Source organism: Paramormyrops kingsleyae, chromosome 5 (genome assembly GCF_048594095.1).
Source record: "Paramormyrops kingsleyae isolate MSU_618 chromosome 5, PKINGS_0.4, whole genome shotgun sequence".
In the NCBI taxonomy this organism is placed as follows: domain Eukaryota; kingdom Metazoa; phylum Chordata; class Actinopteri; order Osteoglossiformes; family Mormyridae; genus Paramormyrops; species Paramormyrops kingsleyae.
In genome coordinates, this window is record NC_132801.1 from 19972728 (window position 1) to 19996813 (window position 24086).

Genomic DNA, 24086 nt, shown 5'->3' on the forward strand with positions numbered 1-24086 from the left:
AAACTTTGGCTCAGGTAAATCAAATTGACACTACTGCATAGTATCTATAAGCACATTTTGCTGCGCCCATAAACAAAGAAGGCAGGTATCGATCCAGTCGTCTCCCCGCAGCCTTGGGCTGGCAGGTTGGGTTAGCGATATTAATGGCCCCTGAACAGAACACAGACTAGCAGCTCCTGTGGCTCCTGCCAGTGGTCAGCAGTTTAATCCAATACTGGACACAGGTCAAGGGAGAGACAAGGGTCAAAGGTCATTGTCCCAAAGGTCTTAAATGACCCTTCCAGATTGCTTACACATCATGGCTCAGAGTTAACTTCAAATTTATCCTTGGAGTCCCGAGCCCATCTTGGGTCAGGCTTCTTACCAAGCTCTGCTGTAATACTTACATAGCCTGGGTCTTCCACACAAACCATATATGTTCACAGAAATCTACTCAAATACTTAATACATCAGCTGACAAGGAGTGCATCCTCTGTACGTAATATGGACCAGTCAAAGCTCAGCTTATTCTGAGCTTTATTAACTAATCAATCAAGACACATTTCATAATAGTAATTGTCCATGTTAAAGTATATAGATTTGTAAGGGAATCTTCGCTTCTTTTAAATCAGGACACTCATACTCATTTGTTTGTTTTCTTAGTAACATTAGCTTTACTAAGACTTCAAGCAGATTTAAAGTACATACAAAAGAACAATGTAATGTCCCAACAAAGGGAACATTACCATTTATATGCATATGTCATCAACCATCTTCCAATCAATTAATATATAAATTAATATAATATTGTACATGAAAGGTTATAAACAATATTAGTCCTGGATAACACAAAATAATGATTAAAACAACTTTTCTACTATATATTCAGTATGATTTTAAACTATTACAGTATAAATTATAGTGGATGATTTACAGCAAAGATAAGCGTAAAACTCTTCCTTTTACAGTCTTCCATTATCGCACAAGCATAAGGCAAACTGCAGCCTAAGTCCAGCATTAATCTCAGAGGCTAAATCTAAAGCATAAGAGAGAAAAAGGACAGAGACTGAAAGGAATAATAAAAATCTTTACAACATGGAAATTAAACATTGCAAATGCATTCTTGAATCAAAAATAGTTATCAAAAATAAAATTATCCAGTGAAAGTTTACATTTATCTAGGCAAAGGTCTTTTGTAATGCTGCCGCTCAATATATAAATGGTCAGCTGAAGATAAGGAGGTCATTATGAGTGACTTCAGGTCTGGATTTATGGCGTGATGGTACCACCAGGCCAAACATGGTGCCTGTGAGGTTAAGTGTTTCGCATCTGCTTTTAAAAATGCATGACGACACACTTAGGCCAGACAGAGCCGACTCATTAAGATGGCAGAATTTGTGTGACACTCCACAACCCAAGAATATTTAAGCATTAATTAGTTCTGCCAGAAAGTTTACATCCAACATGACTGCAGGTACCAGGAAAAGTGTAACTGTTGCAGCATTAAGCTATATTCTACATGGCCAATACCCTCTAAGCAGGGGTGGACACTAATTCACAAGTGCACACGTTTATCCCTTTATCAATATGTAAATGACTGACTGATGCACCACTACCCATTAAGCCACCAGTTTTTACCTGTAAATCTCTCAGGCTTCATCTAAATGAGGACTTCAGTCAATTAAGAACTGAGACCAGTTTACGAAATACCCGTCAATATTCGGGGGGGGGTCCCTATCTCATTGTTGCGCAATATCGATCTTGAGACTCCCTTAAAATTTTGGTTTTGAGGCTTTCAGGGGGTCTCGTGGGTTAATCGGGGGTGTCGGACCCCCTCGTATTTTGCACACTGACTGAGACACATTGATTAGTGCATCACATCTCTGTCTCGAGCCATCAGCAGGGCCCGTGCGGAGTGCAACCACTTCCGATTAGGCTCGGCTTTGTTGGGAGGCCATCTTTGGAAAAAATGATTAGCTGGCCTTATTATTTTCTATTTGGCGCGTGTCATTTTAGATTCCACATGTTAGCCTGCTCAGCTGACGCTGTGCCAAGGGGGTATTTGGATGACTGGCAATAGTGACCATGTCAGCACCTGGTAACTAGCATGTTTTGTTCAGAACAGAGACCAGAATAATAGGAGTTTCTTTGATAGTACAGACTGTTTCATAACTGTATGTTTTTTTTTAAAATTTTTTGTCAATTTTAACCAGCCAGACTTTGAATGATCTCTCTTCACCTTGTTCCTTCTTCATATATGGGTGAGCATTATAATAATCTTAAGGGCTTGAACCGAAGGCAACTCTACCTCTTTTTCAATTTCTTGAAGGCATTTAATCTCTAAAGAGGATAAATAACTGGAACTCCCCATCAGACTTTTAGAACTGAAGAAGCCTTTTGGATGAGAGGTGTAACGTCTTCAAAAAATAGAAAAAAATAATTCCAGTTGCCTTCAATTCAAGCCCTTAAGATTATCATGTCCTGGACGACTGAGAACCTACATAGACATAGCGTTATAATACATGATCACATTTAATAACATCAATCCCAGTTCCACTGCAATGGATAATTTGAAATCCATTTCAAACTTGATTGAGTACAGATTTGCATTGAGCTTTGTACCATCTTTGCACCATAGAGGTATATTGATGTGGTCAGATAATAAACATGAATAATATGTACAGAGACGAGCATAAGCATAGACATAAGGTACATCTTAGCGCCCAACTTGATTTCAAAAACAGTGAGACAGGCTGAACAGGTTTTCAATCCAGAAGGGACCTTACGTGATATGATGTCGGTCTCTGATCCAGATTCAGAATTTATTGGCTTCACTGCTTCCACAGAAAATAATGTTTAAATGCTACTTGCATGAAATCCCTTAATGCTTATGTTTTGACACTGCATCTGTTGGCAGTTCTTATTATGATGTGATACTATTAAATTAAGGACCTAAAAAAAAGATCCAATCAAATGATAGCCAAGAAAGCCCCCATTTTAAAGAGATATTGATAACTATGTACACAAACGAAAGGCGAACTTTAGAATACAGTATAATGAATTGATTTGTGTCACTAATTATTTTCTGACATTGTGATGGGGTAATTTCTGAAACACTCAGATCGCAATGCAGACTCCAGGTAAACATGTGACTCGATTCCCTGTCATATTTTCATTGACAGTTTCTTTATGAACTGCTACCAATTGCTAAAAGAGTCACAACATGGATAAAATCCTGCACAACTTTAATGATAAAAAAGCACACATACATACGTTAATTGATGTGATTTGAAAATAACATTGGGTCTACTGGCATTCAGCTGTTTACAACGAAGCGTCACATTTCAGTTTCTGTTTATGCAGCATTTCTCTTTCTTTACAAATTTCAGGCCTTGCAATTCTGTTTATTCATGGCAGGACTGTGACGTCAATCCCAGCCAAAGTCCTGGCCGGTCATTTGGTAGAACTTGAGGTTGAAAGGTCTGTAGAAGTCTCTGAGCCTCAGTAGCACCTCCTCAGGAATGTGCGGATGGGGCCGTCCTTTGGACTTCCCCAGACAACGGGGGTGGCTGCTGCCCTCTGGTTTCTTCAGACAGGGGAAGCCCTTGGTCTGGTTGAAGTAGAAGTGTTTGTCACTGATGACACGCTTCAAGTCCAGGAAGTCCTGCACCCGGCCAATCTCCCCGGCCGGGTCCGTCACCAGGCGCTCGCCACTGACAAACAAGAGACTGGAGAGCGGGAAATACTGGAGCCAGTTCTCCAAGTGCTTGGCGTATATTCCGATGCGGACGGCGCTCCAGGAGGTATCGATCAGCCCACTGCTGAAGTTCTTGAAGGCGAGATCCTGGAAGGTGGGCAGCCCCGGGTTTTTGGAAAGGGTCTGAGTGTAGTCAGATATCGCCCTGGTGACGGGGTCACGCACGACCACGATGAGTTTGGTGCTGCGGCTCATGGTGAAAACCCGGCCTGGAGCTTCTTTGGTCACAAAGTAACTGGGCGTCTTCTCCATAGTGATCTGTCCATCGAGGGTCCGGGGCATAAGGTTTCTGACGGAGAAAGTGACAGCACAAGTCAGAACATGATGTCACATCAGAGTTACTTCAATGTGGGCATATACTCCTAAATTCATCATTCTTTCCTTATATTTTTCCATACTTATGTATACATAATAGCATATTTTTTACATCAAAGTTTATTACTAAATCCTTCTAGTCTCATTTTGACAGCTATCTTCTAAATCTAACAAACTGGTTCTAGCTAGAAATTAAAACTCAACACAAACTCAATATATTCACGTTGTGCCAAGACCACTTCAAAAATCTATTTAAAAGCTAATCAATATTATACAAAATATATTGTAAATTGTCTAGAGTAATGTACACTGGTACAGGGGATGTGATAAAGTATAAATAAGTCATACTTATTTGCATGTCAATAGAATGAATAGAATGAATTATTATAGCATTCATGACTGGTGACTTGGAAAATGCGGTGATTACTGCCGAAATTCATATTACATGACCCCAAAGCCACACAAACATAGGTCCCCACCAGTGCCATTACAATAAAATCTTCACCCTTGGCTGAGCAATTTTGTGATGGCAAATCTTTCATTCGAGCAATGAAAATTTAACTTGTGATGTAATGACAGTCAACATAGTGGTAATAGGGGAAAAAAAACTTAAAAAAAATAATTTCTCTGCTTGTCTGAACTGTAAACAGATGCCTGATAAGCTAATTAGTGGTCTTTCTATGGGTTTCAAAAATATCTTGAGTTGCAACTGACTTGGAAAGAAGGCCTATAACCAGAGCAGCTGACTTGCACATGCTCTGTGCTGTGGTGCATGTGGGCTTGCACATGCTCTGTGCTGTAGTGGAGGGGGCTTGCACATGCTCTGTGCTGTAGTGCAGGGGGCTTGCACATGCTCTGTGCTGTAGTGGAGGGGGCTTGCACATGCTCTGTGCTGTAGTGGAGGGGGCTTGCACATGCTCTGTGCTGTGGTGCATGTGGGCTTGCACATGCTCTGTGCTGTAGTGGAGGGGGCTTGTACATGCTCTGTGCTGTAGTGCAGGGGGCTTGCACATGCTCTGTGCTGTAGTGGAGGGGGCTTGCACATGCTCTGTGCTGTAGTGGAGGGGGCTTGCACATGCTCTGTGCTGTAGTGGAGGGGGCTTGCACATGCTCTGTGCTGTAGTGGAGGGGGCTTGCACATGCTCTGTGCTGTGTTGCAGGGGGCTTGCACATGCTCTGTGCTGTGGTGCATGTGGGCTTGCACATTCTCTGTGCTGTGGTGCAAAGGACTTGCACATGCTCTGTGCTGTAGTGGAGGGGGCTTGTACAGTCACAGATAATATTTCCCTTATTTACACTAAATTACCATTTTTGGCTGGGTGTTCCAGCACGACATGGAATGTCCTTAAACAGCATTTTTAAATTTTATTTTATAACTTTTCCTGTGTTCTTAGATAGGAGATGGAACTCTAAAGTAGATCACAATACAGCAGAAATAAAATCTGCATGCTACAATCCAGCATTGCAAGTGCAATTCTGCAGTTAATTTTCATGACTGTGATTAATACCATAATACAGTATGTCACAAACAATACATAAGAAAGCCATATTCACAATTAATGGAGAACAGAAGTACTTCTTTGTATTGTTTATGGTCAGATTTTTAAAATATTTTTTAAAAATTTTGTCGATTTTGAACATCAATGTTTCAAATGTGGTAAAATGTGATTTATTAGTCGTATCTAATAGCTAACATATGAATGCAAAATGTCTTCAGAATGTATGCAAAATACTGTCCAAATTTTGATTCCTAACATTCCTTCTCAGTGCTCCAGGAAGCACATGGTGCAAGGACAGGCACTCACAAGTACAGTCACTATAGACAATTCAGATACACCATTTCACAGATATGCACATATGAACTGTGGGATAAAACTGCAGTAACCAGGAGAAACCCATATGGACAAGGAGAGTTTGGACAAACTCAACAGGCACAAAGCCAGGCGGAGTTTGAAACCACAACGCTGGAATACCGCCCATACTTAAGGACCAAATGCAGTTATTAGATTTAAGGCCATATTATCAAGGTCTTACATGTTTTCTTGCCTTGCTGTATGTATGGTGTATGCAGACATGACGGGTGTAGCAGGGCTGGACAAGGCCACATTGTACTCAGTGCTGCGAAGACCCGCTTAACTGACAAGTGAAGTATGGCAGCCATGCGGATGCAGACATTCTTAATCCATATGTAGGCGACGTATTACATCAAAAAGGCAGGACCCAAAAACCAGACTTACGTCAGTTTCATACTGGTTGGTCCTCACTGGCATGATATTTTGTGGAGGTGAAGTCTGAAGTCATATGGAGGAAAAAAATTCTCTCCATAATTCTGGTTTAGAGGTTACCCAACATGTTATTCTCTGACATGTGCCTTTTCCTTGAGGGAGTTTTATTTCCCCCATTATATACAAATAAGAGTACAGATTTTGAGACAAAATCTAGCACTGGAGACCGATTACGCAGCTGTCTTTTGTGTGTAAGTGGAGGTTCTGTGCCATATTAGATGTATACCATCAAGAAATGGAACCATAAAACAGTGATAAGGAGAGACCATTATTTAGATATACTATTTCCACTCTGTCATTTTAACTGACCAGTTCCCTAAGTCAAAAGCCAAACACGCACAGATATGTAAACCTTATTTTTTTCTAGCCACAAATTTTTTTTAATTTTGCCTACCCTAAAAAATAAGGTACAAGATTTGCTTATTTAATAAAAAACACAGCTAAAAATACATATTTCAAAATATTATTACGACTGGATTCAAGTCATGTGGCCATATAGTTACTTTTCTCGGTAATCTTTCGGTTTTCGGGAGGTCAGTCTTTAATGCTCCAGTCTCAAACGCCAGCGGAACATCAAAGGAAGTGCTGAGATGTCTTTGGCTTAGCCCCCCTCCCCACCCCCCCCCTCCTGCAAGCCAGGCCATGGGTACGGCTGCAGGGCTGCCTATGAAAACAACTCAAATAATTCCATTCAAAGAAATATAAGGCCGGTGCATCAGCCCGTGTCTGTGACTGACCAGATTATTACATGTAGAGTTACGACTGGCGCTTGATTGATGGGACTCTTTGCTCCATTTTCACATTGGAATGGCAAGGGCATTCATAAAAAATATTTGCCAGCTGCGCACTGTACCAGAGAGGTAACATACTGCTTGGCTAAGTATATGTACATAGCTAAGTGCATGTTTAATTCAGAGCAATCAAGCTAATGGAAGCCATGCTGGGCACGTCTTGTATGTTGACACCGTGTTTACATTTTGCAGCCCTGGCTTGTAATCAGGGGATAGTTTGGATAATATACAAAGCCAGCGAGGAGGCCACATACTCCCATAGGCCCTGCCGTGAGGTAAGGCCACGCCACATGTCAACTTCCTCGGTCCAGCCTCAGAGCGACGGAAGTGTTAGCGCTGCAGTGGTGACCGAACACCATGTGAGGCGCGCCAATCGGACCTCCGCTGTCTTCCTTTTGGTCTCCATCTGATAGCCCCGGCGGCATTCTGGGAAGGCTCGGGGAGCTTCTGTTCGGCTGTTTGTTTTAATCACACCTTCCACAAAGCAGCTGTGTCCCAATCGCCTGCATGGTGCGTGCAGGCAGGTGTTATCACCCTGTTCAGGCGAGCAGCACATTGCTTACAGGCCTGCACAAGAAACGTGGGTGGCCTTAAATTAGCCTCTTTAAAGGACCCATGCTGATAGATTCCACTTCAATCCACATAAGAAGATTTTCATAAAAAAAAAAAAAAAAATCATTCCTTCTCTGACCCGATAATTTATCTACAAAACTTTGTATGGCTGTCAATGAAAGCTAAGAAAACAATAATTAAACCAATACAGCTTGAAAGAGTTTGGTGTTCTTGATAATCTAAATAGTTGGGTTAATTAAGGTGAATAAGACCTTTACAACTGTGGTTCTTTTAAAATAAGGACTTTCTAAAAGTTTAGAGTGACACGCTCCTCTGAGACAGTTTGCATCTTCCAGGCAGACCCTCTGTCTCCACTCTCAGTAGCTGAGATCAATATGTCCATCTTAGGAGAGGTAAAGGATAAAGGAAGTGAAGCACAGCGAACACGACTGTCGTCTAAGAAGCTTCCATACTGTCTCCCAGCTTGTGTTTCCTCTAGGGGCTAAACGTCATCTTTGTAATAATACTTAAACAGTTTGAAAGGTGCAATATCTATGCATATTTAATGATGTAACATCTTCCTCCCTCTATAATCATTGTGAGTAGTTTCTTGCTGGTCCTAGCAGTCTTTTGTGGGTCCAAACCAGTCAGTATGTCATCTGGGCCCCCAATCAAGGACCTGCCCTGGATGTTCCCTATGTTGCCAACCATTTATTCAAAATTACTTCAATATCAAGCCAAACATAAAATGTAATCATGTACACAGTTATACTCATTAAATTATTACATGCCTGATGCATAAGGAGAGGAACTTTTGTTTTGGAATAGGCTATTTTCACTGGTCCTTGAAGCTTTGGTCCGTTTAACAATATTGTGTGGTTGGACACTCTCTTCATTGACAGATTATCAGTAGAGACAATCAAAATAATGATAATAATGATCATTCAGCAGAGTCTGAATGAAGAAGGGACATTCATCTGTCATACAGCTTAGGGTGGGGCTGAGACTGGAGCGTTTCCCAGGTGGCATTAGGTCACAAAGCAGGGAAACGTCCCAGATGGGAAGCCAGCACATCACAGGACAAATTCATGTTATACACACAAACTATCAGCGACGTAGAGTCGCAAATGTGCCTAACCATATATTTTGGGGTTAAGGGAGGAGTTTAATCCCACAACCACGTTATCAGGCTAAGTTGTGCCTGCGTGGTCCCTCCACATGAGCAATGATGTCACTTCACATGTCCATGAAGTCAGTGTGCCCTGTCCAGAGGGGCCACTTCCAAGTATACTAAACCTAATGGCCATTAACTTCAGTCCATTTGACAACTAATGGAGACCACGCTGAGACGGCTGCCACTAGCTTCACGGTTATTTATTCTCTTACCACAGTGGTTAAATTCCCCATGGTAGGTCACAGCTCAGTAACCCACAAGTGTAAACAAAGGACAGGCGTTTTGATTGCAAAATAGTTCCAGTATCTCCGGTGCCCAACCCAGACGTCTGTTAGACTAAAGGGAGATCAGGCTCCCAATGTCAAAGCCCAGGACACAGGCAGGACATGAGTGGAGGTGGGGGGGGGGGGGGGGGGGATTCACCCTTTAGGAAGTGTCATCAGCAGCTTCAGACAGTCCCCGAGACATTGACAGACTGCTACTTACTTTCTGTAACATTAGTCCAGAAGCCCAGGCAGATCTCTTTGTCAGGAGATATGGGTCAAAGCCAGATGGTATCTATTATCCATAAGCCATAGCCTCCCATGCTGATTGTGCATTTGTATGTATTCTCAGTCCTGACATTCAGCTTGTAGATCATAATAGTTAAATTGACAATATAGAGCTGGGCGATATGGCAAAAAAAATTATCACGATATCTTTTCCTGTATTGACCGATATCGATAATTATCAATATTATAGTTTCACAATTCTGTTCCATGTAATAATGTAATAATCAAAATAATAATAAAAATAACCCTATTCTGACAAATAGAATGAATACATTGAAATAAACAATATTAGTAAACAAATACTTATTTTCCAACAAATTTTAGTTTACATACAAAATTCCCTTAAAATGATAAAAGGTTATTGATTTTCAAGTATTCAAAGAAACATAGCTGAAATGAACAAAACCATATAATAATGTAACAATGTGCAAAACTGTATAATATTGCAAATATGTTAAAGGACAAACATAAAATAAAGCAGGACAGAACTGACTGCAACAAGTATCTTCCTCTATTCTTGGTCTCTTAAAAACTTTTGAAAATTCTAAGATAGAAAAGTATCTAAACCAAACAAAAAAACACTTATTCAAAAAAGTGCCAAATCATGGTTAGATTTTTTTGTCTGGCGCTGCAAAACGTCACCACGCGTCACCATGTCACATGGTACAAAATCCTCGCGAGAGCAAGACGACTTGAGACAGACCGTGCAGCACAAACTGGAACCGCCTCCGTGACGACACAACTTTGCCCTTATTGGCTGAAGATTTTAGTCACAAGCATGACGTTTGTATCCCAGGAAGTTCCAATGCGTTATCTGCTATTTCTCCCGAAAAGCATGTAAAGCAGTGAGAACTGGTTTTCAGTTCATTTACCTGGTAAAATAAAGTTTAAATAAATTACATAAATGCTCTAACAGTACACGTAAGTTAGTGGTTTATTTATTGTTAGTTACTGTAATGTTGCGCTGCTTTATTTGTTTAATCGTCCAGTCTGTGAAGAAGGCATTCTAGTAAGAATTGCATTGTACTCTGTACATCACAATAAAAACTTTGAATCCTTGAAATACGTGTATTTGATCTTTTTCCTGGCAGCTATCTTTTTACACAGAGCCACTATACACAATAGTTTTATTCACTGCTAACAGTTTGTATCAGGAACTGGTTATTGAAAAAGAAGTAATGTGCATGCAGGTGATATTTGTATAGACACCCTTATGGCAGTGCTGCCATTGCAGTCAGGTCTCGCAGACTACGAGGAGTAGAAGTTGTCCGACTTCACTGCAGTCAGTTTATAATCCACCCCTGCAGCCGCCTGCACATCGCACTCCACGTCGCGTCAGCTGCAGACAGACCTAAAGGTACAGCCCAAGTCGAAAGCACCCATTGCTTCTTTAAGGGAGAATGGGCAAAATTACAACGTCGTCGGTGATTGGCTGTTGTGCTGGCTTTCAGTAAACCTCTGCTCGATAGGCCATCGATTTGTCTGTCTCAGCGCATTCTCTAAAAAGGAGTAAACTTGGTTGATCGAGTTTTATAGTTTGTGTGTATCATCGTGATCGTCCTCATTTTTTATCGATAAAAAAATCGAGATCGTTTTATCGCCCAGCACTATGTCAATACAAGCAGTTATTGTAGGCTGTAGGCCAGTCACCCAATGAACATATTTGAGTTAATAAAACTGAAGTATCTGGCATTTTTGAAGCATTTTTTTGTCATGTTTTGATTGTCAAACAAAAGCTCTGGAATAGACTGGCATTCCATCCAGCCTGAGAAGGGCTGCAGGTCCCCCTGTGACAAACCTGTTTGGATGATGGTGTAATAACAAGCACAAAATAACACCTGTGATCTGACTTTAGATGAGTTTTGAAGGAAATGCTTTCAAGCCACACATAACCATTAAAAAATGTTCCTTTGCTCAACTGAGCATCAGAATCTCCATACATCCTTGTACCTCTACCATGGTTTTGCAGCAAGCCCTTACCTTATAATCAAGAAACTTACATAGGGTCGAGGGGGCTGGGTTTGGGGGGGGGGGGGAGGGTAACGCATGGTGTGGACTTGGGAGAGCTGTCTTTGAGTCAGTGCTTTGGTGAGAAGGCGGTCTGTCATTATTCAGAGCAAATGAGAGCTTCATAAGTCTGTGGGATGCAATTAAAATACAGCTGGAAGCAACAGGAGGCCCAATAAAGGGGGGGGGGACAGAAAGGCAGCTCGTCCAGCAGCTGGAGATGGGGGGGGGGGGGTGGCAGCAACTGGGCACTGCCGCAGGGACATCTCGGCAAAACGCGATGGTGCGAAGCAAGAGAGAGCGCTACCATCCACAAATGCTGTGCTGTTACTCTTTGCGGGACTTTCTCAAGTTCTGTAAGGAACCGCAATCATTTTTGGGAATTTCTAAATGATCGTGCATAAAGGACTACAGTCATTGTAAATCCTTGTTCTTGTTGAATTCTAAGCTGGGGAACAGTAAAGTGCCTATGAATATCTATGACTGTCTATACAGCCAGACGGTCTTTAGGGGGATCACAGCATACATTCCAGGCTTACAACTCAAAAACAAAAGCAGAGAAAGAGTGAGATCTTTATGCCAAAGACACTGAAATTGTTTTCTGCTGTATCAGATGGGAAAATCTAGTGTTCGTCACCCCAATTCAGTGCCCTCAGAGAAAATTTGTGGGTTTATCACTCATTTCCAAAGGACTGTTGTCCACACCCTCTAATGAAAAGACGAGACTGGAGCAGTGATGATAAGATTGCTCTGGGCCACTTCCTCTGTTAAACCCAACAACCGCTACATTCTTCATCCACATGAGCTTTCCTGCCAATATGTCCAGTTGTCCTAAATCCCAGCAGGAATTTTATACTCACAAAAGTGTGTGCATGACTGTCATCCCTGTTGATATGATACCTTATCAGTTACACTCCAGAGCATAGTCTTAAGAGAAGTCAGTATGAGCTCCAGACTACCCCAAGAGACCCTAAGCAGGAGAAGCAATTAGGAATCGGATGAATGTTCAGATATCACTTTGCATTTATTTTTGTTTTGTTTGTTTGGCTTGTATTCGATTTTTCAAACTCAAACAAATAAATCAATAAAACTGTTGATTTAACCGGTGTCCAGTATATTGACTGTGGTACGATAGCTTTCTCAGATTTGTCTTCTTCAGTCAAGAACACTGTCTTACACTCTCATGTTTTTCTTCCTTAGCTGAACCGGTGAGGAAATTCAAATATTATAAGTGTCACCATATGGGTCCACCGCCTCCGCAGCTTGACACCATTAAGGCAAATCTAGTCTGGGCTTCACACAAAACCACTTCCTAGCCTGTTAAACGTTTCTCTTCTTAAAGTTGATGCTTATCCCTGATGGCTGTATTTAACTAATGAATGAGGAATACTGTGTGTGTGTGTGTGGGTGGCTGGATGGGTGAAAGAGTGTAGCGCCAGAGGAGGAATGTGATAGATCAAAAGTGTGTTATTGAAAACAAGTGGGTGGAGCAGAAGTATTTTAATCTTTATATTGTCCTATAGACTTCTGTTGATGTCAGATTAAATGCTAAAAGTTAATTAGGTATATTTTATATTTTTAATTAGGTATATTTTTCAGATTTCAGATGCTGTTCCACACAGACAGAATTCTGACAATTAACGTTTCATTGTCTTCTATGAGTATTACATGAGGTACCAATTATCCACATATACCTCCTTGAGTAAATGAGTCTTATGAAATATTCAGAACTCATACCACTTCCGTTGAGATCAGTTTAGACAGCGAAATTCTTTACAGTTCAGATTTATATGCTTGACAAGTTAGCTGTTTGAGTTTTCCAGTAACAGGAAACTGCAAGGGCAGCACAAAGACATAATCATATCCAGAAAACAGAAGTGTCCCTCAAAGCTGGGCCGCTGCATTCGCCAAATAAGCCATAAAACAGCTCGCAATTGTCACCATACACTTTAGCTTTGTTAGCATATACACATTCCTACATGCTGTATGCTGACAGTGTTACTGCATTTCTGATCAGACTATACTTGACATCTGATTTTACACACATCCCACAACTTCCAGCTTTGTACCACCTGGAAAAGAAAATCATTGTATCGTATTATATAAATTACCTGTTGACAGACCAGAGCGGACAAAACTTGTCTATTGAAATGGAAGAAGCAAAATACACAGAACAGGGTGTGGGACAGCAGTTGGAAGTTAGAGTGACGATCAAGCATTTTCTGTTAAAGCAGAGAGCAGCATAACATCCATTATGCTGAATGTTTATTACCATGCCGACAATGTCAAGTAAAGGCTCACTTTCTACAACGCAAAACAATTAACTTTGACTTCCAACTAACACCACGCTATTGTAAAAAAGAGGTATTATTAATAATATATCTGACTGTAAAGCAGATTTTCCTAATATTAGTATAATAATTACTATAACCCCTGCAATCATACAGCACTAAAAGCTTTAAAGAACAAAAGTGGCACTGGGCCCACAAATCAGTCAATGGTGTCATGTTAGGGACCTTGGCGAAGGAAATTCATCTGCTCTGATCAATAATCTGCCATTGTGGATCAATCTGTTTAAAATGCATGAACAGAGCAGATTATTTGATTTAGAACATTAAGTGTCAGTCAGAAATATTTATCTTTAATCAACATTTTTTTACATATAAAGCAATTTACATGATTTAAAAAAAACTGGTTTTATTTCATTTATTAATGAGTAGAAAGATACACAGCTATAATTTGTCTGCTTTTATCTAGTTTATCGTCTGCTGAAATGTGATGTTCATTTGAAAGACAGAATAGGAAGACTGGGGCTTGGAGTCAACTGTGCATACAGCAGAAAACAAAGAGGAATGTCGTTCTCACAACAAGGCCGTGGCCAATCGGTTTAATTAATTGCAGTCTAGTGTGAAAGGGCAGCTGATGTCAAGGAGTAATGGTCAACCAGTTGATGAGGTTTCTAAATATTGATGACACATTTTATAGATTACTTTTTCTTTGGACTGAAAAACCATAACAATCCTCGGCCTATTTATCCAAATATGCTCAAGCTTTCATTTATGCTTCATAAGTATGATTTCAATGTTTTACTCCTCAAGAATGGCCCACTAAGTATTAGGCTTACGCTTGTAGAATCATACATTCTGAAGCATGTTTTTTTTGTAAGATATTATTTGTTATAATTGTTTTTTTTTTTTTTGCACAGAATGTAGAAAGCACTGTTGTCTTACATCTTTTGGCTGTTTGATTCTTACCTCTGACGTGTGTGAGGATTTTATGTGTTATAGCAGATTTCCTTCCAAAGATGTGCGGTTAGGCCAGACTGAGGATCTCATGTGTCCTGGAATGGTCGGGCATCCTGCCTAGGGTATACCCCGGCGTTACCCCAGCTTTGTGCCCTGTGCTGCCTGGAATAGACTCCCATAACTCAGCCCACAATCAGCAGTTAGATGGATGAATGTAGATATGGGAGATGTAGGGCTATTTAATCATTTATTTAGTACAATCAAATAAGAAACAAGTGGCACATTTCTGCAAAATCACAATTTAAGGCAGAAACAGTCATCTCTTTTAAACTTTTTCATCCTGCCCTAAATGTCACAAGGCAGACTCAAACTGCACTAAAACCGGTTCTGTTGTTGTGAAAATGAAAAGGAAATCTGACACAGAGCTCCCCAAACCGGACTTTCCCATTCGTACTGCCAGGTTTAAATAATAAAATACTCACAGAGTAGCACAAAACACATATGACAGTGAAAAGGAATGGCTATTGTGATTATTCTGCTACACCCTTGTGCAAAATAATTGGAACAAGTTGTCACACAGACCTGCATGCAGTGGCCTGGGACCCTCTGGTTTGCACAGCCATCAGGACAGAAAGTACGCTGAATGGATGGACAGAGGAGGCACTGTGCCCACAGACTGGCAGGCCTACTCGGGTGGGGTTAGAGCTGAGTAGATGGACAGAGGAGGCACTGTGCCCACAGACTGGCAGGCCTGCTTGGGTGGGGTTAGTGCTGAATGGATGGACAGAGGAGGCACTGTGCCCACAGACTGGCAGGCTTGCTGGGGTGGGGTTAGAGCTGAGTAGATGGAGAGAGGAGGCACTGTGCCCACAGACTGGCAGGCCTGCTCGGGTGGGGTTAGAGCTGAGTAGATGGAGAGAGGAGGCACTGTGCCCACAGACTGGCAGGCCTGCTCGGGTGGGGTCAGAGCTGGGTGGCATGACTGTGCTTCAGCCATCCATGTATGTTTCAAGCGAATTCTCTGGGGGTCAGAAGCCTCCCTGTGTTGTTGTGAGGTTTCTTCCAGGTTCCCTGGTTTCCCTCCACAGTCCAAAAACATGCTAAGGTTAATTGGAGATGCCAAATTCCCAATAGGCTCTACATTAATTTCCAAAGTCACTAAGTGCTCTGCTGCTTTCCATGGCCAGTCCCTGGATGCTGTGAGACATGGATCTCGGTTCCTCTGGTTTCAGTACCTGGAGAAGGAGCTGCGGACGGAAATAGAGGCACAATCCTGTCTCCAAACGGTCTCCTTCCTTTTAAAAGCGCCCGCAGGGGGCTGAGACATATATTCCTGAACCCAACCTTCTCTGCCATTAACTGACAACAGCAAGTGCTGCGACCTTTCAACTTCCCCTAGCGTCACTGTGAGGACTGTCTGAAGAACACATGACCACCCAGCTCAAAGTCAGCTACAAGCTTTGAAAAAAAAAGAAGTTTGCGCATGTTTTTTTAGTCAGGAGATGGATGGTGGGATAGTTTGGATGAACACCGTTTGAAAAACAACCTGCAATGAAAACACTTACTGTACCTCTAGCAAGAACAACAAAGGAAGAGTGCTTGTAGATTAATGGGGGTCTGAGTGTATTACAGTAAGCTAGTTCTGACTGCATGAAATATCTCGAGCTTCAAGCCAGGGCAGGAATTTCATTAGACATGATGTCTTTTTCTTCTGCAGTGGTGATGATGTCTTTCAAATAACTTAATTTAACTTACTTAGTAATATCTTACTTTCCTGCAAATATGCTTCTGTATAGTTGCAATTGCACAATAATAATACTTACAATCCCCATGCCGCACTGCCAACAAGAAGTTTGCTGCGAGCAACTGTTCTGTCTGGGGCATTTTGTCAACATGTTATGTTTATAAGAGAAAGTCATAACATATAAGTGCTTAAGTTTTTACTGGTGTAGTTAATTAAAAAATCTCTTCCTTGTTATTCATTAGTCCTGTATTCATCGTGTCTTAAATGTATACTGTTAAAGCAATTTTATTTGGCAGTGGCACCCTCAGCAGTTTTTAAATTTTAATAACGTATTTTGTGGGAGACTTCAATAGACCACAATATCAGATATTTTGTGGTAAATAAATCATATTGGCAGTACGCTGATAAAGTAATATAGAATGCATTGATGCAGCATGAGTAACCTAATTAAAAGGGGCATTATTGGAAATGACATTTTTTGAAGGTCATATATTTTATTTATGATTTTCATTAATAATGAATTTAGTAGGACCAAGGACATGGCTTTTGAGTGCCAAGAACTATCGGCACAGTTTATAACCAGAGATTAAGTAACATTTTAGACATTAGTCCACCCAGGTTTATATTTTCATCATCACTATATATCTGTCAAAATATAAATAGCACAAAGTTTAAATGCATTCAAATCTCTCACCATTGCATATTGCTGCCCATAATTGTTATGGTCTCAAAGATGTATGTGGTAGACATTTGCTTACATAAAAATGACATCTTAATGGTTATGTTTCATTGGTAAATGAGCTCTTTGTTGTCACTGTGGTTGTCGGAGTGCCCAGCCGTCTCAGATGCGGCATTTTATTCTCCGTTCTCCCCAGGCCAAATGGTAAACACCGCAAGCAGAACAAAACCGCCGCCCTCCTGCCCACTGATTTAAACTAGCTGTGACTGTACCACTGACTCCTGGGTCCATTGTTTCAATAAATAGCTAACAACACGCTAGTAAGTTATACATACTTTTACCACAGTAGCTGCTAGAATTAGCCAGTTAGTGTAAATGCTCCTATCAGCAGGTTATCAAAACTACTTTGATGAGTAGAACTGAACGACTTTCAGCATCAGCTCTGGAAGCAGTGCACAGAAATTGCCAGCCCATCTTTTAAAATGAATGATAGATATTGTGACAGCAATGTCTTCATGTAGCCATTTTGTGCATATATATATCGCTCTTGGGAGTTTTACTGAGGTCAGAAGGAAAATGTTCTGAGGTCAGAAGGAAAAATGATTGGTTCATGGCGATAACCAATCAGATTGTAGAGGAGGTGGGCCCAAGCAACCAGAGGACCAACCAATTTAAAGTGCGCTCAGCTTGAGACCAAACCATGCTAACATACCTGCTCTGCTCAGCAACGTTCAGCCTCTCAATTTTTTTCACTTTCATGTTACTCAAGTTCTTTCTTGAACAATAATTACACACTTCAAACGGTAAACATAACTGTTTCGATAAATGACACACAATTGTCTCACAATCCATTGTTGTTTGTAGGTTGCTCACAGTATCCAGTTCACAGCATGACTCAGCTTGTGCTTACAATGCTTATGCTTTCCTCGCCTCGAAAGGCTACTGCAATCCCTCAAGCAGACTTACAGCAATGCATCAAGCACTTCCCAAACTACTACTTAAAACTTCTTATGAATAATACCTTGAGACAGGAGAAAACTGAAGAATTATATGTTGTGAGCATATAACTTCGGACATTCTTCTTATATTCTTCTAAGCATGTAAAATTGAAGTAATGTACCGCACCCACTCCGCCCCTCTTGGACCCGCGGTCGGATTTTAATGTCAGGTGTCAATTTCTGCACTTGAGCTCACTTGGACTGACAGGCCTTTAGTCAAGTGCACCTACTGGAAGGCAGTAGATGGGCGTCACCTGACTGGCTACTTGCCACGCGCTCCGTGCGCCAGCACCTGCCAAGTTAATGCAGACGAATGGCACGTTACGCAAAGAACACACTCCCAAATGGGTGTAATGCACCAGGCCCTAGCTCTTCCAGCTATCCTGCCTACATCTTCATCTTGTTACGCAGACACAAGGGAGAGCTGGAAGGCCAGCTCTGTGTACGTCCTTCCTGTTACACTGCTGCACAAGCAATTTTCCAATTTGTACCAAGCAATGCCTCTTGGAAGCAGAGTCCGCCACAGGCATTTCCAAGCAAGCACTTAACCTCTTCCAAGCAGGGTTTGACTGTGATTACCCTGGATTTTGGGGTCTCCCTCAGAAAATTTTGCCAACCGTGGAGACCGCCCCCCAACCCCCCCCCCCCCTTCCCCCCGCCCCCTCCCTCAATCAATTTTTCCAGCCCACACACCGATCAGCTCACCAGGAAAATGCCCGGTGTGCCAGACAGCCAGTGCAGCCCTGCTTCTATGCATAGGTAGACAGAGTAGGAATCATGGGGGCAGAGGATGTCCTTCAGGGGGGGCGATACCAAGGGGTCGTGGAGCAAAAGTGTAAAAGGGTTTCCATGTTTGCCTTCACAGTTTGAGCAAAACAAAATTGAAGTACAGCTGTTAATGCTACATTTCTGATGCATTTTTTTTTCTAAACGTATGAGTAATAGGGGTTCTCACCAAAATTACAGGGCTCTCGTGCTGTGGGGTTCTCTAAGATCTTTTTTTCTGTTCTTGGTCTACTTTCTACAAAAGCTAGCCAGAAACACATTACTATTTAAAGACGCTGGGTCGGTACTTCCATAATCACTTGATAGCTGTCAGTTACACTTCAGCTAGGGGCGATGAGTGCAGGTTTCATTCGTTAGGTTTGTATGAAAGAATTTTAAAATATGGTCAAGGCATAGTCTACTACTTAAATATTGATTATCCTTGAAATCACCATTTTGGTCATTCTCAGTATATGTGTACTTACTGATATGACATTACATTGATGTATTTGTTCAATGACATAATTCATTGACATGAATTGATTCTTGTTCAAACATATTTGTCTTTTCAGATATTTTTAGATGCATGGTTGGTTAGCTTAATTATGTTTTAAAATCTATTTTTTATTACTTTATAGTATCCTTGATGGGTTTTGGTTTTGCTTAAAAAAACATTTTTCTTTGAAGGTTTGTTTTGGGACATTTATAGAGTGATAGCACTCATGAGACCTTGATCAGAAGCCCCCTGCAAAATGTCACAACAAACTGTGACGGGGCCCTAATCTCTAGCCCCTGTCAATTGATCCCAACTGGCAGAATTAATACTTAGTTGTCACTGCCAATGCTTGCTTCCCCTAACATTGTTAGTGTTGTCAATAGATTAAACACTGCTTAAAAAAACAGAAACAGTTTTCTGTTTCACAAACAAAAGCCTGTGAGCTCTTATGAAACTGTTTTTTTACACATTTGTTTGCATGTCAAACTAAAACTCGTACTTTTGACCAGTTTCACACTCCGGTCCTCGGGGACCCACCGCCGGTCCATGTTTTTGCTCCCTCCCAGCTCCTGGGTAGGGAGCTGAGAGGGAGCAAAAACGTGGACAGTCTGTATGTCCCCAAGGACATGGATTGGGAAACACTGGTTTAGGCAGTTTCAAACTTGTTCCATACTAGGGATCCTACAAACCAGAGACCATCTGATATTGCTTTCCCATTGCATTGCTTATAACTCCTTTGACCTCCGGTGTCATCATAAAGTCAACAGTAGTCTTACAAAACAATGTTTGCACTGAAGAATTTATTAATTTTTCATTTCAGCAAGGCAGTTAGTAAATATTGTGCAAGTGACATAGAAGATTATTATGTATGCAAATCAAATAACTTCTCTGACTCCAAATTTAAGTGTCCACACTGAATAGCCTGTAACATTTTATGCCTTCTGTAGCTGGCGACATAATGACAGAATGACTATATACGTAAAGTAAAAATGCAATACTTTTCAGCTGAGGCAAACCCAGGGATCCAGTGATTTTTAATTTGTCTAATTTGTTTTATTCACTTAGCAGCTATTTGTGCATTTTCTTTGCTGATTTCAGTGGAAAACATAAAGTCCAACCTCTTTCGGCCTTGTTACTGCTTTGTGTAATTGTGGGAAAGCAGTCATGATTTTAGCAGCAAGCTTCACAGTCTTTGCACGCATTCATTATGGCATTTTCCGCCTACTGTTCCTGCTCACTTCAAATAATACAAATTTACACTCAAATGTACATGTTATTACTCATTAATGTGCTTTGTCCCTAATTCATGCCAGATCTGCACAACAAAAAAAAGTACTCTATTGCATTTTTTTCCACTCATAAAACAGGATTGGCTCTGGATTTCTGATTAAATGTTTTCACCATCTCTTTCTGTCAACTTCAATGAAATGCTTTCACGGTGAATAGAGAAAACATAAATTATTCTGCAAATTGTTGCTAAATTATGAAAAGATTGCATCAAACGGGGGCACTCAGTGGCATTTGCATTTACTTTATGCCTGATTGATGAGAATAACCAGGATGCCTGACACATCTCTGACAGATGCTGACTATCTTCTTGCAAACCATTTTTTTGCTTCGTTATTCACCTTTATCAGATCTTAACCTTGGCACTGCTGCCCCGCTGCGCCTCACAATTTAAATTGTGAGCAATTTAACAGCAGTTTCCCAGTCTTAGCTGCCGCTACCATCAGTACAGTCTTCTGTTTTCATTTCCATTTTGTCAGGATGTGTGATTGGTCATTTTGAGTTTTTTCCCACAGCCACACATTTGCTCTTTAAAAACCTCGACTTAGTAATGTTAAATATATTCATGCTTTGAGTTTAGCACAGTGGTGCAGTAGCTTTCCAGGGTTGTGGATTTGAATCCCACTGTGTGTGCAATTTGCAGCTCCTCCCACAGTCCAAAGACATGGTGCCTGGCTGAACGGTGGCTCTAATTTGCTTGTTGTGTCATCACTGATGTACGACAAGGTACATTCCATTCATAGGAATATTCTGATTGTATTTTAAACAACTACAGTGCATAAGTATTCTTTCATAGTGGCAAGCAGCCAACATACTGTAATTGTATTCGTTATGGAGGAACAATCTCCAGTTTGTGATGTGAGAGAAGCCGATGCTGCTCTCTTTGTTGAATGCAGGTCTGAGGTGACCATCAGGTCAATAGACAACATTTTATTGACAAGGGACTGAATGGCTTGCCAATGACCGCGTTGCTAAGTCCTGGTGCTTATTGACAGGTGATATTAATGGGAGAAACACTGGCAAGGCATAGAAGGCGCCTGTGGGGGAATGATCAATCACGCCTGCATCCAACCCCCCACTGCATGCCTTGTGAATTATCATCTCCCGTGCTGGAAATTCCCTGAGCTCAAACTCCCTGAGTGTATGACTGCTGACAGACTTTCAATAATGAAGTTAATAAACTGGACTGTTGGAATGAGTAGAGTTCACCATGAATCCCAAAGTACCAGTAAATCCCTGATATTTCCTTTAAAATCCTACACGCAAAAAGTAATATTTTATTTACATTACATCAATGTTTTCCGCATTTAATACATAACGACAAACAGGGTGGTCCTTTCACAAGAGCGTTTTGTATCGGAATACAAAACTAACCAAAATCTACAAGGCTAAATGTTGTACAAAGCGTTGAAGACACTGTTTTGAGCCATTCTAAATTGCTTAATTGCAATTATATTTCACCTTATACAAAACTCAGAAACATCTGAAATCTAAGAGCAACATGTTCACACAAGCACATTCTGCGCGCACCTGTAAGGCTCCTGATTCTCGTTGAAACAAATAACCACAAATTCGCTGCCAGCGCCCTCTAATGGAAACTAAAGAGCACTTAATCCACGCAGTACTAGGGCTATAGCCATTAGTACATTGGATTTTATTACGGTGCTTTTCAGCTTGATTCAAAAGCAATACGCAAAACCCCCCAAAAAAGTAAACGTAGATATGCAGTTATCACATATTCATAACTGTGGCAGTGAATTACAAATGAAATAGAGAATAATAATAATAGCGATTTAAAACTAAAGTGGATAAACTGGATGTTTTAAGGTATGCAACTATTACCAACTAATATGGTACCACTGGTACTAGCACTAGTACTACTAACGAAGTATTTTACCACATTTACATGATATCGTCATCGTACCATTATAATGACAACTAATAACAGCACTGCAACAGTCTATGATATATAGCCTATTCATCAGAAAATTTGAAGTCCTTGGGCTAATATTAGTTTTTTAGGAAACTGACTGAGAAGCATAAGATTACGTATTTCAAAAATCGCTTTTAATAAAAAAAATCTATCGGCCAACCTGTTGATTATCAGTTCATGAAATCACTTAAAGTCTCAGCAATGTAACTTTATGAAATGTTCATTTTATTTCAAGCAAACTGCGATGTCTGTAGGCTACAATGATATATTTGTTATTTTAACAGATTAGGGCCTAATTAAATATCTTCTGATGTAACACTGTAGCAACTTGTCACTTACCAGAGAGCAAAGCAATTCATTAGTATTATCACACAGTTAAAAGTATATTAAATCAACGTCACCCCTTGTCGCCGCAAGGAACAGCATTACGATTTACAGCAGGCATGGGATCGGGATAAAAAGACACAGCCTACCTGTACCATTGCAGTCCTCTCTCGTAAAACCTGTCAAAAAAGTGCGGCTCCGTACCGACAGCTCTAACATCAGGATGAATCCGAAGAAACTCAAGCAGCGCTCTCGTTCCCCCTTTCTTCACGCCAATGATAATCGCTTGTGGAAACTTTTTGGTGCCGAAGTTATTGAACACAGATATGCCGTCGACGCCGTCTTCCCGTGCCTTGACAGCATAGGGCATGGGTGGCAGCGCCTTCCCTCCCTCGTACGGTATGGTCCTCTTCTTCTCCTCTGGAAGTCCTGTAGAAGTTCGGTTCTGGTGACTCTGTGCGCTGGGCTGGTGCTGAGGTGAAGATGTAGGAGAGTCCAGTCTGTCCCGAAAGCTTCCCAGCGCATTGTGTTTGTTTGCGCTGGTTAAAGTTTGACGCTCGTTTACTAGCCTCGGTAGTGGGTCGCAGATTCCAGTGAGACAATAAAATAAATAAGTAAAAATAATGATCATGGTAAAGAAAAAAGACACTTTAGATTGCGCCTTCAAATGTCCGAAGTTGTGCCGAATTCTCCATATGCTACATCCCATGAGTCGTTATCCAGATCAATATGTCAGAGTCAGGAAGCGGAGCTTGCATGCCTTATTATCCCACTGTGACTCTTGCTCAAAAACATGTTTTGTGTAAATTAAATAACATGAGATTCGCACTCAGGATGTCGGGCGACATCAGCGTACAATATCCCAAATGTCGCCATGGCTTTAAAAAACATGGAATGCGTTTTTTATTTTTATTCTTCATATATTTAATTCTTTTAATATTTTCTTATAAAATGCGGCTAACTTAAGTGTCAACATCAATTTAGAAAAATTCGATATGCTTAACTGAAGGAAACCATTTAACCTTAATAACGACTGTTTAATGCCGTCGCGCTGTTCCGGGCTCCCCGCTGTTAATGCGCTCCGGCCTCCCGTAGGTATCTCTGGTTCTGTCTCGCTCGCTCTCTCTCTCTCTCTCTCGCAGTTCCGCTCCCGAGAACCAAGATTTTCATACTAACTCCTTCCTTCTGGGTCGTTGTCCACGCC

General features: G+C 41.0%; 1 protein-coding gene across 1 annotated transcript; it reads right to left on the reverse strand.

Moving 5' to 3' along the window:
- Positions 1 to 3207: 3207 nt before the first annotated feature.
- On the reverse strand, positions 3208 to 24086 carry LOC111842484 (heparan sulfate glucosamine 3-O-sulfotransferase 6-like). Its single transcript, XM_023809116.2, has 2 exons — positions 23032 to 24086; positions 3208 to 4025 (listed from the first exon to the last, which is right to left on the reverse strand). The coding sequence occupies exons 1-2, from the start codon at positions 23589 to 23591 to the stop codon at positions 3407 to 3409; spliced, it is 1179 nt and encodes a 392-aa protein (XP_023664884.2). The 5' UTR covers positions 23592 to 24086; the 3' UTR covers positions 3208 to 3406.

What these genes read in the sequence shown, in the direction of transcription:
- LOC111842484 (XM_023809116.2), bottom strand. Translation starts at nt 23,591, where the DNA reads ATGGGATGTAGCATATGGAGAATTCGGCACAACTTCGGACATTTGAAG. An exon ending in AGAGGACTGCAATGGTACAG is followed by an intron (nt 4,026 to 23,031) that starts GTAGGCTGTGTC and finishes TTTCTCCGTCAG; the next exon opens with AAACCTTATGCCCCGGACCC.